Genomic DNA, 14,069 nt, shown 5'->3' with positions numbered 1-14,069 from the left:
TTGTCCTGTACATCCCCAGGCCCTGGATGAGTTTGCTACCAAACTGATCCAGAACAACCACTATGCCAAAGACGATGTGGCTACCCGCAGAGATGCTGTAAGTAACTCCCTCACTGTACTTAAATCAAATGTAGAAACCACCTCAAGCATGAGAACTGAGTGCTAAAGGAGATAGCAAGATTTTTAATTTCTCTTCGTGTGAACTCAAAAAAGTAACATTTCCATTTCACATCTTTAGCTTCTCAGCCGCCGCAACGCTCTGCATGAGCGTGCTCAGTCTCGTCGTGCTGCTTTGGAGGACTCTTTCCACCTGCCAGCAGTTCTTCAGGGATTCTGATGAGCTCAAGAGTTGGATCAACGAGAAGATGAAGACCGCAACTGATGAAGCTTACAAGGTAGTTTATCAAAGGTTGAGTTGTGTTGTAGATTTTTAATCAAAGTTTATTTTGAAATGCACATACGTACATTCCAGTGTTATGTGTTATGCTTCCTTCTTCTTTTTGTCCACTCCTCCACGTTTTACACCTCTGCTCTCTTGAAAACAGGACCCCTCCAACTTACAGGGCAAGGTGCAGAAACACCAGGCTTTTGAGGCTGAGCTATCAGCTAACCAAAGCCGCATTGATGCTCTGCAGAAGTCTGGCCAGGAGCTGCTGGATAGAAAGCATTACGCCTCCACTGAGGTGGCTGGCCGCATGGAGGAGGTCAGCTCTCAGTGGAAGAAACTGCTGGAGGCTACTGAGCTCAAAGGTATTGAATGAAGTAAAGCATGGGTTGACCAGTTTTTCAAACTGAAGATACTATAGTTTGTACTTTGTATGTGTAAGTTCTGATTTAAATGATGATCAAGTGTGAAATTTTCAGTCAAAAATAGCATTAATACTGTATGTCAGTAAAGAGTTAACGTTAGCAATTTAATGAAGTAATTGTATTTAATAAGGTTATCTTATCAAGATCAATATCTCTTTTTCAAGAGAGACCTGAGAACAAGAACAACCAACTAACTAGGGCTCAGAATTTTTTTCAGTGAAATCGATTTAGCTGTTTAATGTGAAGATTTGACAATTTGTTCTTGTATTTTCTGGAGTACGTCATAGCTTAGTTATGAAATCCTTCGGTATCCTTCTTGAGTGTTTCTCCTGCCGAGCTGTTGACAGCATCGTCTGCCAGTTTCTGCAGGCAGACTTACTTGACACCAGAGCAGCAAACAGAAACGGGTTGCACTGTCCTACCTCGTGCTGTCTGGTATCACTCTGTCCTTTGTTTCTATCACATTTTTATTTCCATCGCAGTTAGTTTTGTTGCATTTTAAGACCAGACCTGGTTGTAAAGTTTACAGCCTGTCAGACTGTGTTAGTGTGTGTGTGTACTGTGAGGCAGCAAAAAAAGTTTAATGAGTCATCAAATGTTCAAAGATTTTGTGAGTCAACTCCTGACAGTTGCATCAGATCATTGACTTTTAGGAGGAAGCCATGCAACCACCATTGAGATGTAAATTTTGTTGATAAGTAGGTCTAAACATGTTTGTGACACTGGGCAGTGATATGCAAGGAATTTGTCATTAGCCATAAACATAACATACTGTGATAAGTAGAGTTCAAATACTGAAGTGATGATGAGGCAGCATTGCAGTTACAGAATGTCTCTGTAAACAAATAAAGATATAAAAGCTGACTGAACCATATTTTCACTGTTTAGAAAAGACAGACAGCCTGTAGAGAACATCAAGTTTGCAGTATTGAGTAAAATTTTGAATATGAATGTTGAATGACAGTCTTCTGTCATATATTTGTATTACCAAGAAAAAATGTTTTATTGGGGCAAGAGACACAGGAAGATGTAGTGAATGCCATGCACTTCCTGTATTTAAGGATAGTCTATAATCAAGAGGTGGTATCTGGAAAGCACCAAAGGCAGAGTGAAGATGAGTCAAAGGAACTGGGACATACAAACTTGTGTCATTAGCATAAAATTAATATTGAAGGGCTTTTTTAAGAGGGATTAATATTATTTCCATATGATTTAAATATTAATGAACCAAGACAAGGGCACTGCTGCACCCATTACGGATGAAAAGAGAGTCATTTCACACAACACTCTGAGCTGTTTTGATTGTGAATTTGTTTTCTACCATATTTTATTTTAGGCATCAAGCTCCGCGAGGCCAACCAGCAACAGCAATTCAACAGGAATGTAGAGGACATAGAGCTGTGGTTGTATGAAGTTGAGGGCCACCTGGCTTCAGATGATTATGGAAAAGACCTGACCAGTGTCCAGAACTTGCAGAAAAAACATGCACTGCTGGAGGCAGATGTGGCTGCTCACCAGGTACCCAACGCTAGGCCTTCCATCATGAGAGCATGCCTCATTAATGTGTTGTTTTGTACACAATAGATGTAACTGTATTAAGTATTCTGTGAATGTCTCTTTTAGGATCGCATTGATGGCATAACAATTCAGGCACGCCAGTTCCAGGAGGCTGGACATTTTGATGCTGACAACATCCGCAAAAAACAGGAGGCTTTGGTTGTCCGTTATGAAGCCCTCCGTGAGCCCATGGCTGCACGCAAGCAGAAACTGTCCGACTCTCTAAGGCTTCAGCAGCTGTTCAGAGATGTGGAGGATGAAGAGACTTGGATCCGTGAGAAAGAGCCCATAGCTGCCTCTACCAACAGAGGTAAAAACTTAATGTAATCAGTATAATTATACAGTACTGTAAAATGAAAGGGTATTGTCGATGATACATAGTCTCCTGCAAAAGGTTTGGTTTATATGAAGCTGTGAACTTAGAGGAGGCTTCAGTTTCAGCCAAAGCATAACATTCTCACATTTTTCAGATGATTGGTGAAGTTCTAAAACTGTGTTTTTTCTGGCATTTTCCTCAGGCAAAGACCTGATTGGTGTCCAGAACTTGCTGAAGAAGCACCAGGCCCTTCAGGCTGAAATCACTGGTCATGAGCCTCGCATTAAGGCTGTCACCCTGAAAGGAGAGGCCATGGTCGAGGAAGGTATTCATTTAAATTCTAAGCCTTGCTTGGTCTCTTCTTTGACATTTTAAGTAGGTGAGATATCGTCCCAACATTGAAAATGCTGATCATTTATGTTGGTGGTACCCAGGGCACTTTGCTGGTGAGGATGTGAAAGCTAAGCTAGCTGAGCTACATGGACGCTGGGACATGCTGAAGGCTAAAGCCTCCCAGAGGAGACAGGACCTGGAGGACTCATTGCAGGCCCAGCAGTACTTTGCTGATGCCAATGAGGCTGAGTCTTGGATGAGGGAGAAGGAGCCCATCGTAGGGAGCACTGACTACGGCAAAGATGAAGACTCTGCTGAGGTACATGAATGGAAGAAATGTGAGCCAGACATTCACAGCAAAAAGAAAAAAATAAAAAATAAAAAAATTAAAATTAAAATTAAAAATAATCAAACATTATTCATACAGGCTTAATCCTTAAAAACATTGTTTTTCAAAATAAATCTTTTTAAATTTTTTCACATTTCGATTGAGCATCATCTTTATCAAGTGTATTTTTTTTTAATACTAATTAATTTGTTTGCTTTATTCTGTCATGTGGAACAAGGGGAACTTGGGGATTTTTCCCACAATATTGCTAGATTTTTGTTCTTGTTATACATAAGTGTAGCATACACTGTCAGAAGTCAGACAAACTATCCGTACTCTGTGCTGATAGCTTCCATTATATTTGATGTAACAGAGCAACATTTAAATCTAGTGATGAGCAGATAATGTATGCAATAATATAGACCTTCACCCGTCACCCATCTGATTCTCCCTTTAGGGAGTGTCACATGAATCTGTGCTCATCTTCCCTCCACATATAACAGAAAAAATAGAAAAGATGTAAGGAAAAAAGTGTAATCACTGTGGAAACAGTATTGTACAAGAACATATTGCATCTGCTAAGTGAATACGCAATAGAATACATGAACCACACTTATTATCCAAGATGGAAGCAATTATTAAAGAAACAGTGGTCCAGAATTAACATTGATCCCTGCAACCAGAAAACTAAGGACATGATGGGTCAAAAGATTTTTGTTCATGGGAAAGGCATACAGTGAATTATCCAAAAACAAAATGATTACCTCTCACCTGTCAGTACAGTGAGCAAATCTTTTTTCTGACCTCAGTTTTCATTGAAAATGAAATATATTCAAGACTGTATGATAATGATTTAGTATGGTGTGTGTTTGTTAGTGTTCAGGGTGTTGGTTTTGCTCCATTGTTTGTTGTCAGTTCAAATGTGAATCCTGATGGTCAATAGTTAGTCTGAGGTAAAACAATGTGCCTGCTAGTAAATTATTATTGGTAACCTAATGCAATCTATGATAGAACAAATCAACCCAAGTAACAGAACAACAAATGTTTTCATAGCCATTGTCACAATCTGTTTGTTATCTAGGTATATAGCCGCTGACCCTTTTACTGCTTCTTCCTTCAGTTCTATCTGTTCATCAGGTTACTGTATGTTAGCATTACCTTGTCTGTGACAAACACAGTTGTGCTGAATAGTTTGTCTTCCACAGGCTCTGCTGAAGAAGCACGAAGCTCTGATGTCTGACCTGAATGCCTACAGCAGCAGCATCCAGGCCCTGAAGGAACAGGCCCAGTCCTGCAGGGTAAACACCATTCTCCTTTCACACCTCAACTTTGCACATGTGCTCAGCTCCTTGGGAGGGGTTTTTACTGCTTCTGAGTGCTGAATTTTCTTAATAATCAAATATTCTTCAGTTTCAAGACAACACAAATAAGTGACACAAAAATTGTTCATTTAATTAAACAGCAACAAGTGGCACCAACTGATGATGAGACTGGGAAAGAGCTGGTCCTAGCCTTGTATGACTACCAGGAAAAAAGCCCTCGTGAAGTAACCATGAAGAAAGGGGACATCCTCACCCTACTCAACAGCACCAACAAGGTACAGATAAATCCAGTTCATTCTGCAATAGACTGCCTATCTGACTGCACCATGAACTGGACTTCAGGCAGAAACTAGCTAGCTTAAACAAATGTAGTGATGAAAAATATGTGAACACCCCCCCCACCCCCTGAAAATTTTAGGAACACCAGCCCAAAAGTTAGGAGTGTAAATAGACAAGGAGCGAGTATAGAAAGTATAGTTAAAATTGACATGACATGAATTATTTGAATTGCCCTTTAATAATGGAGAAAATAAGTCAGGGTGAAGCCACTAACTAGCTATAGGGATGGGTATCATTGGGATTTTATCTTTATCCTTCCAGACCCTGATCAGTCCAGATCATACTGTCACTGGTTCTTAGCATTATTAAATAACTGGGTTATTTTATATTTTTAAAAACAATAAATTCAGAATAGGAAAAGAATTGAGTCATATTTTAAAAACAACTAAATACTGTTTCTGGAGAAGCAACAGTAAAATCACTGTAAATTCAATATCTCACTGGACAGAAATCTAAAATGTCTGGGGGCTGGTTTGTCTTATCAAATCAAATTTACAGGCATTTGCCAAATTTTAAGATTAGTGTCAAACTAACCCCTTGGACTACATACAGACAGCTTTCCTTTTAGCTCCTTAGCAGCAATTCGTTTAACCAACGCACTGGCACTCTCAGCAAATAACAGTAAAAAAAATTACACTCTTAATGAAGAAAATGAAATAATCTCACACAAAAGTAATTTATTTAAGTCATTGAGTTGTTTTTCCATCTCCTTGGTTGGCTAATTTGGATTTTGCTCTGCTCTCTAACCCTTGAAGAGCAGAGAATCCCTACAATAAACAAATTCTTATGAGAATAATTATTATGCTCTTTCTGCTTGCCTACCATTGTCCTCGCTAACAAAACTGACGTTTCTATACTGCACCTACTTGTCTGTGTACGTCGGCATTGACCTGCACAGTGCAGCTGACGTGCTCACGCTAGTAGGGCTGGGTACCAAACTTTGGTTCTTTAATGGCACCAACCGAAATGCTTCGATACTACCCGGTATCGAAACATGCCTTGTTTTTCGGTGCCAAATTTTGCTGTAACGTTACAAGCGGTAGAGACATACAGGAAGAATACTTAGGTGGTTACGCCCACAGACGGGGTTCACGTGTATCTGTGACGCGGTGGCCGACAATGTGTGTGTGGTGTGTGGTAGGATTTGTTGTTGTGCATGATATTCGTGATTCTGAAGCGGTTATCTTTTGTTTTTGAATAATAGTAAGAACAAAAAAGTATACGGAATACGAAGGGCAGTGGGAGGGTTAAAAATGTGACCAAGGTCAAAAGTGTGTCTCCATTTTGGCAAGATTGATGCCCATAGTGCGCGATGCAATATTTGCAAAAAGGACATTGTTGCTAAGGCAACACGACCAATTTGATGAAGCCTTTGAACGAGCACGGAATCAGTTTAAGAGCAGAAAGTTGCTCAGTGTTCAACTGCAGGAAGATTTAAAGGTCCTTAATATGCAGCAGTGAGCATTAGACACTGACTTTTGCACTGGGGGTTCACATACCGATTTGTTATATATTTTTTATGTTAGAAAACTGTCATGCCAAAACTGAAAGATTTCTAACCATAATATGTAATGTAATTTTCTTTGTTAGAATTGATTTGATAAAATTGGTATTGAAAAAAATTATTGTTCAGGAACCGGTGTTGAAGTCAAGTTATCTGTATCAGTACCAGTTATAGAAAATTTTTGATACCCAGCTCTACACACTAGTGTTCATGACAGATGGCAGCTGCCTTTCAACTATAATGCACAGGCACGCATGAAGTGTTGATACTGCAGCGGTAAGTAACAGAGATAGTTGCACAAAAATCATTAGCAAAACAACAATATCACAGGAAAAAAATAATAAAATTCACCTCTGGTTTGTTTTTATGTCAGTATTTTAACTGGCCTGAGCAGACCAGTGGAACATGCAATCAACTGGCCTGGAGTCCTTAAATAGTGCGTCCGAGGCCAGTGGGCCAGTTATAATGTTGAGTATCTCATCAATATCACTTGTTAACTTTACTCCTTCTCCCTGCTGCAGGACTGGTGGAAAGTGGAGGTGAATGATCGCCAGGGCTTTGTTCCTGCTGCTTACGTGAAGAAGCTCGACCCCACCCAGTCCTCATCCAGGGAAAATCTACTGGATGAACATGGCAGCATTGCACTGCGTCAAGACCAGATAGAGAATCAGTAAGAAACCCACATCATAACCTCTAACAATTTGTAGCATAATATAGCTCACTAACTCATTTTTCCTGTCTTACAAGATCTGTTGAACTATTTTTCTTCAGTCTTTTCTCTGCCTTTTAACTTACCTTCACTTCCATCAATTCATATTTTCTGCTCAGGTTTTAACACTAATGACCTTGCCCCTGGCCTCTCTCTGTCTTTCTACTGCTGTCCTCTCGCTGTATTTAACTTAATCTTGTCTTGCTGTGTGTTCACCCTGCCTTGCCACTGAGCAGGCTTGTCACCAAGGAGGCCTGCAGCGTGTCAGTGCGCATGAAGCAGGTGGAAGAGCTGTGAGTAGGAACCAGTGTCCCTCTGCGTGTTTTTGTGATCGTGATACAACTAATTATCATCAGCAGTTTAACATCCCTCCACACCCCCAAAAACCAAAACCCCCATGTTCTGTGACACTGTGTCTATGTTACCCTCATCTTCTATTCAGCACAAGGATAGAAGTAGCTTTAGTGCACACCTTTCACATCGTTCTCATCCCAGGCTTGTCCACGGATGTTCATTTCTGATTTTCTTTTTCTTTTTTACTGTATCATATGCCATGATATGCCGCATAAGCAGTTATGTTCCTCACACATCAGGCTTTGATTCACTTTTATAGCAGTGACCTCAAGTCCAAGGCTCAAGGTCCTAGTCAGAAAAATTAGCTTTAAGAATTATTGGTAATTGACCCTTCGCTAAGCCCCACCCACACTGTCACTAGCTGCACTCCCTGAGGAAATCTTAAACGATTTTTGAAAAAACAAAAAGTCAGTCTCCAATAGAACTACGTACAAGGAAATTACCACATCATTTGGCAGTTGATACAGATGAGTATGAAATTAAGGAGCAACACTGTCCCTGTAAATCAGGGTAGGTCTTTATTCACAGTTAAAGCAAAAGCAGCATATGTGTACATTGAGTATACCTTCAATGACCATTCATTCATTCATTCATTCATTCATTCATTATCTATATCGCTTATCCGTTAAGGGTCAGAGGGGCTGGAGCCAATCCCAGCTGACACTGGGTGAGAGGTGGGGTACACCCTGTACAGATCAGCCAGTCCATCACAGGGCTGTCACATAGGAGACAAACAACCATTCACACCTACTGACAATTTAGAGTCACCAGTTAACCTGCATGTGTTTGGACTGAAGCTGGACAACCTGGAGAGAACCCACACAGACACAGGGAGAACATGTGAACTCCACACAGAGAAGCTACTGCTGTGCTGTGCCACCCCCTCAATGACCAGTGAAGCATATAAGTGCTAGTTAATGATTTATGTGCTGCCCGTTGCTGAGGTAGCCAGACCTTTATTTGTTTGACCAGACACAATGTTTAACCATAACTAGCTTGTCTGTGTTCATGGGACTTAGCAAAGGGTCAGTTTAATTGGTATGAAATTCTACTGATCCCAGTGCCTCCAAGACTTATGATTGAGATCTGCTAGATTACAAATTGACCTAGGGAGATGCGTTAAAAGCATAGGTGTAAATATAGATGTACCTATATGTCTTAAGCATCTGCAGTTAGATTTTTTGGATTATTTTTATTATTATTTTCTTTTTATCCATGTAATTGATCAAAGTGAGTCTTAAATGCGTGCCACATTATTGAAAAACAGAGTTAGAAAATATTCAGTGTGACACTAGATATGGTCGTCTTTGTAATGAGATGTTAATGCTGTGAGTTGGCATTTTTTTTTTATTTACCTTTAATGTAATATAGAGTATTTTTAACTCTTCTTCTGAAAATTCTGTGAAAACCACATAAATAAATAAAAGGTTAAAAACATAGTCATTTGAGTTATTAAGAGCTGTCTTGGGCATAGATACTTTGTTATTAAGCCTACAGTATCAGACACATATCTTCAAATTTCATGTTTTGTCAGAGCAGCAGCACAAAGAAGATATCCAATATGCAATGATATAAAAAAGGACAGCAGCGAATTCTCCTATCAGAGAAGCTGGAATCATCAACTGTTTTGCCCGATAAATGACTACAAACAACTAATCGATTGTCAAAGTAATTTTGGGTTAACTGACTTATTGTTGCACAGCTTCCTGAGTTATTTTGCAACTTAAAATTAATCAAAAGAGTAAGTCCTTCAAAAAATACTCATTTGTAGTCTTTGAAAATGAGCCACCGTATGAGAGGGATGATACATTGACGACACATTCAAGTATTTGATTAGATCCTGTGGTTGCAACTTGTGATCAGGTTCTTGTCCCCTTGTCATTCAGTAATAGTGTCATTGTTTCATGCTCTCATTTAATAAGTATTGCTTTTGCATTTACAATTTATAAAACTCATATCTGTCACATCGCGTGAGGCTTCTTCACATGATCTATGTGCACAAGCCCCCAAGGTATGTTGTGGTTTTCTAATGTAATACTTCCTGTTATCTCTTTTTTTCAAGGTATGGTACTCTGATAGAGCTTGGAGAGAAACGCAAGGACATGTTAGAGAAGAGCTGCAAGAAGTTTATGTTGTTCCGTGAAGCCAATGAGCTCCAGCAGTGGATCAATGAGAAGGAGAGTGCCCTCACTAATGAAGAGGTGGGCTCTGACCTGGAGCAGGTTGAGGTCCTGCAGAAGAAGTTTGACGACTTCCAGAAGGTAACTTCCTTTCTATAGATCACCAATGTCATCATATCACAACAAGTTTTTTCCTTAAGTAATTTTTCAGATTTTTTAAATCTGTAATCGCTCCAGTCTAAAATCTTATACAGGGTTCATTTCTCACTTTCCTGCTGTAAATCACTGTCCTTGAATTGTTGACTGATTGATCATAAATGAGGTAATGTTGGTAAAGATATGTCTTGAATAACAAGCTAATATCCAGTGAGGATTTTATTTTTTTTCCCAACATAAACTGCTGCAAGTGGGGGTGGCCTTGGCTCAGATGGCAGAGTGGGTTGGCCATTGACTGCAGGACAGCAAACCCCAAATAGTCTCACTAGTAAGATTTTAATAGAAGTGTCAGCCAAATGAGTAAATGTAAATTTACATGTTTCATGTGCATAGATATTGACTGTACAAACAAGGAAATTAAGTGCCATGTCAGGCATGTTTAGGATTGTAAAAAGTGGAGGAGACACAGAGGAACTGAAGAGAACCACCGCAGTAACTGACTGAGTCACAGTGTTATAAGGACAGACAATGGACAGATTTTATTCTGAGCCATCTCATTTTCTAGAATGGAAAACCCAGTTCACCCAATCAGTATTTCTTCTTGTTTCTGCCTAATCACACTCTACTGGCTACTGTGTGTATTTGTTGAGATTGTTCGCATATGTCATCTGTTCAAAGTTATGTCTGAAAGAAAATGTATGATGTTCTTCTGTTTGCTGTAGGACCTGAAAGCCAATGAGTCTCGTCTGAGGGACATCAACAAAGTGGCGTCTGAGCTGGAGTCTGAAGGCCTCATGGCTGAGGAGGCCCCCATGGTTCAGGCTCAGGTAAGTTCTTCTTACCTAGCTCAACTGTATGAGCCATCTTTTATGTTATAGATGTCAATTAATGGAGATCATGTTTTTGTTTTCCATTTAAAGCAACAAGAGTTACTTGGTTCGGCTCCTGGCAAGGTCATAAACATTTCTATAATTTACGCACATTTTGCTTGATACTTAAGAACAAATAGCAACAGTGAAATGTATACTTACCAGCACCATGCCTTATTTCTTGAACAGGATGAAGCAGATTCCAAGACTGCATCTCCATGGAAGGTACTTACACTTAGAATCTGTCTCCAGAAAATGCATTCAAACATTTGACAGCCTGTCCGTCTTGATTTCATACTGTAACTGTGCATGACTGCTCAGCATATGATTGATGCCTGGTGTATCTCTTCTGAAATGTATTGCAATCATGCCCAAAAAGACATTTTACTGGCAATGTCCTCATTGAGTGTGATTGGACATGAGACAACAAGGGAGCCTTGGAACTCCCAAGACTTCATAACATTTTTAAAATTTTGTCTTAAGATGTATCAGTTGTTTACAGGTGTCTGGTTTGATTCATCATAATTCAGTCTTTGGGGCTGGTTGGCTGGTTTTGCTCTAGTCATGGTTGCAGTGTTTACCATTTCCTGATTGGTGTTAATTCTTGTTTGGTCTTGGGAGAACACCAAGACAAATCCTGGGAGTTTTTAACACTCTTGACTGGTGTGGTGTTTTTCTGTTTTTGTCTACCTCCTCGCCCCTTCTTTCTGCCATGTTTTGTTCACCTTTGACTATAGAATATACGCTTGGCTGTTCAAACAACGGCTAACTTTAATACTATCAAGGTAAGATTAACTAGTTACCCTCATTTTGAATCACTCCTACCCTTGGTTCTGTGTCCTGCATTGTGATCAGAAAACTAACCCTATCATCACAGTCTCTTTTTTGTGTAACATGATCTTTCTCTCCCTGTCCTCTCCCTGATCCTGTCTCCAGTGTTGGCAGTGTTCACTTTAGTTTGGTTCCATCCTGTTTCCCATCGCAAGTGTTTGTCCTGTATCAGTCCATCTTATTGTTTACTGTAGTATGGATGATTGTTGGCATACTACTTGAGTTATGTCTTCAGCATCTCTTAGATGTTGACTTTTTGCTCCTATTTTCTTTGTCCTCTTACTGTTTATTGTTTAGGGCTGGATAAAAAAAATGATTTTCTGATTAATCAAGTGTTTAATTTTCTTAAATTCCAAATTCGATTGAAAATGTAATTATTACAAAGTGCACAAAAAGGTTAATTTAAGATAAGAGATAAAATAGATGGCTATGTTAGCCGCCTTGCGTCACAACAGACCCATAAATTGTAATGTGATTAATTACAGCTTATGTTAACCTGCTGCTGTCAAGATTCAGGATGATTAGCTGACTGTGGCATGTATGAGATGTGAGGCTGTAAAAGTTGAGCAAACAAGTGTGTGGATCCTATTTTATTCAGTCTCACCAACACCAGCTAACAGCTGCCTGCAGATATCAGGCCAATTTCTGTGCAAAGGAATTAGTGTGTCAAAGTGATTATTAAAGTGAGTGTCTTTACTTAGCTGAATCAACTACTACTGCTAATCCATGTATAGCTGTATGGGATAACTTTTTATCTTTTAAAATATGCATAATGATGATGGCTTGTAAGTGGTGCACATGTACTGTAGGCCTTAAAAAATCTAGATGTGTCACTGTTTTTAAGTGGAATATGTGTTTACAATTTAGCCGATAATGTGCACATTACACAATTTTATATTCAAGGAAATCTCTTGTCGAATGCAGAAAAAAATAATTTCCCAGGCTAAATTCTGAAAGGTGCTCTACACAACATTGGTATTTATCTGTGTGTCTTGTGCCTTGAATTGAATCAGATGTAACTGAATCATCAAGAATCAAATTGGGAGATCAAGTGCTGATATCCAGCCCTACTAATGTTTGTACCATGCATCCAGTCCTGTGCCTCATCATCCATCTGTGTTTATTTCTCCATCACTGCCTGCACCCATCAAACATATATCAAACACAAACTCTGTAAATTAGCACATGCTGAATTTGCATCCGTATATTTAAGTGAAATATGTTTAATTCAGCATTTCTCACCTCACCTGAAAACTAGATCTCAAAGTTTACCTGACAGGGCATTTTTGTGCAGTTTTTTAGCACACCTGGGGACGCAACGATCAGATTTTTTTTTTCAATCCCAATATAGATACTAAGTACTGATTCATTACCATAGTGTTACCCTGACTAGGATCATGTACAGGTCTGTGTCAGTACACGCATGTAGACGTAAACACAGAATAACATTGAATTGAACTGATCATCCCCATAAATCAGACGTATTATCACAGATACCTGATTCAGCTGTTTGAGCCAGTATCAGACTCATAATCAAATACCAGTATTGATCAGTGTATCCCTGCTTCACACAACTTAAATCACTTGATGAGTTCCTCTTTGAATGAGGCTATATTATGTTCACATAACACCTAAACCAAAAGAAACATACTGCAGAAGGGCTGATCAAACGGTAAATTCAAGAGTGCTGTTTAATGAGTATTTTATGTTCAGGAGCTGAATAACCGCTGGCGGTCACTGCAGCAGCTGGCTGAAGAAAGGAGCAATATGCTGGGCAGTGCCCACGAGGTGCAGCGATTTCACAGGTATGAACCAAAGACTGACTTTAGTGTAAGACTGTTACTGGAACCATGTAGTTCAAATTTAGGCAGGGGGGTTGAGCTCCCAACCATACCTTCAGTTTGCCTGGTGATTCAAATAGATATGCTGCTGTTCTGAGAGACAGCTATACTGTATTTGACAGCTGGAGAAACAATTGGCCAATCTTTCGAGGCCTTTCAGATAGGATTAAGAGGGGGATGTCATCCTCATACATAAGCTACATACCTAGCTAGATCCACAAAAAATAGTATGTGATAAATTTGGTGGTAAGTTTGGATTAGATTGATGCAGGTGTACAGATTGTTGTAAATCAACTTAAAGGAATATATACACGCAGACACATGAAAATGACGTAGCAGGATAGATACTACACTTTGATCATGGCAAAACAAAACAGTAATTATATTCTCTCAATAAGAGAACATCTAACCTTCCCCAGCCAGGAAACCTTTGTTTTATATCCACATGCCCTTTGTTACTGTCTCTCTAGACTGCCAACTATCAAATGCCAAAATGCCAAATCTAATAAACATTCAGTGCCATCTTTCAAAAAAAAAAAAAAAAAAGCTACTATGGCCACAATATCACTCTGAATAAAGTGGAACAAAATGTCAATTCACTCTGATTTTAGGATAATGGTCAAAACTAAAACAAAATGGCAACAGCATCAAAAATAACATTCACAACATATTGGGGGAAA

At 39.3% G+C, this 14,069-nt stretch overlaps 1 protein-coding gene across 1 annotated transcript in view; it reads left to right on the top strand.

Annotated features, from left to right (window-relative positions):
• Positions 1 to 14,069, top strand: part of sptan1 (spectrin alpha, non-erythrocytic 1) — a 43,520-nt gene that overhangs the window by 15,280 nt on the left and 14,171 nt on the right. The window contains 18 exon segments of the mRNA XM_018701902.2: positions 20 to 97; positions 239 to 313; positions 315 to 395; positions 546 to 750; positions 2,147 to 2,328; positions 2,434 to 2,677; positions 2,886 to 3,008; positions 3,118 to 3,335; positions 4,550 to 4,642; positions 4,807 to 4,941; positions 7,031 to 7,179; positions 7,455 to 7,511; positions 9,635 to 9,833; positions 10,571 to 10,675; positions 10,769 to 10,801; positions 10,907 to 10,942; positions 11,455 to 11,502; positions 13,262 to 13,353. Of these exon segments, the coding sequence (XP_018557418.1) occupies positions 20 to 97; positions 239 to 313; positions 315 to 395; positions 546 to 750; positions 2,147 to 2,328; positions 2,434 to 2,677; positions 2,886 to 3,008; positions 3,118 to 3,335; positions 4,550 to 4,642; positions 4,807 to 4,941; positions 7,031 to 7,179; positions 7,455 to 7,511; positions 9,635 to 9,833; positions 10,571 to 10,675; positions 10,769 to 10,801; positions 10,907 to 10,942; positions 11,455 to 11,502; positions 13,262 to 13,353 (2,153 nt within the window).

The sequence above is a fragment of the Lates calcarifer genome, linkage group LG9, assembly GCF_001640805.2.
Source record: "Lates calcarifer isolate ASB-BC8 linkage group LG9, TLL_Latcal_v3, whole genome shotgun sequence".
In the NCBI taxonomy this organism is placed as follows: Eukaryota; Metazoa; Chordata; class Actinopteri; family Centropomidae; genus Lates; species Lates calcarifer.
Note: the sequence above shows the minus strand (reverse complement) of the source record. Positions and strands in the feature narration are given on the sequence as shown.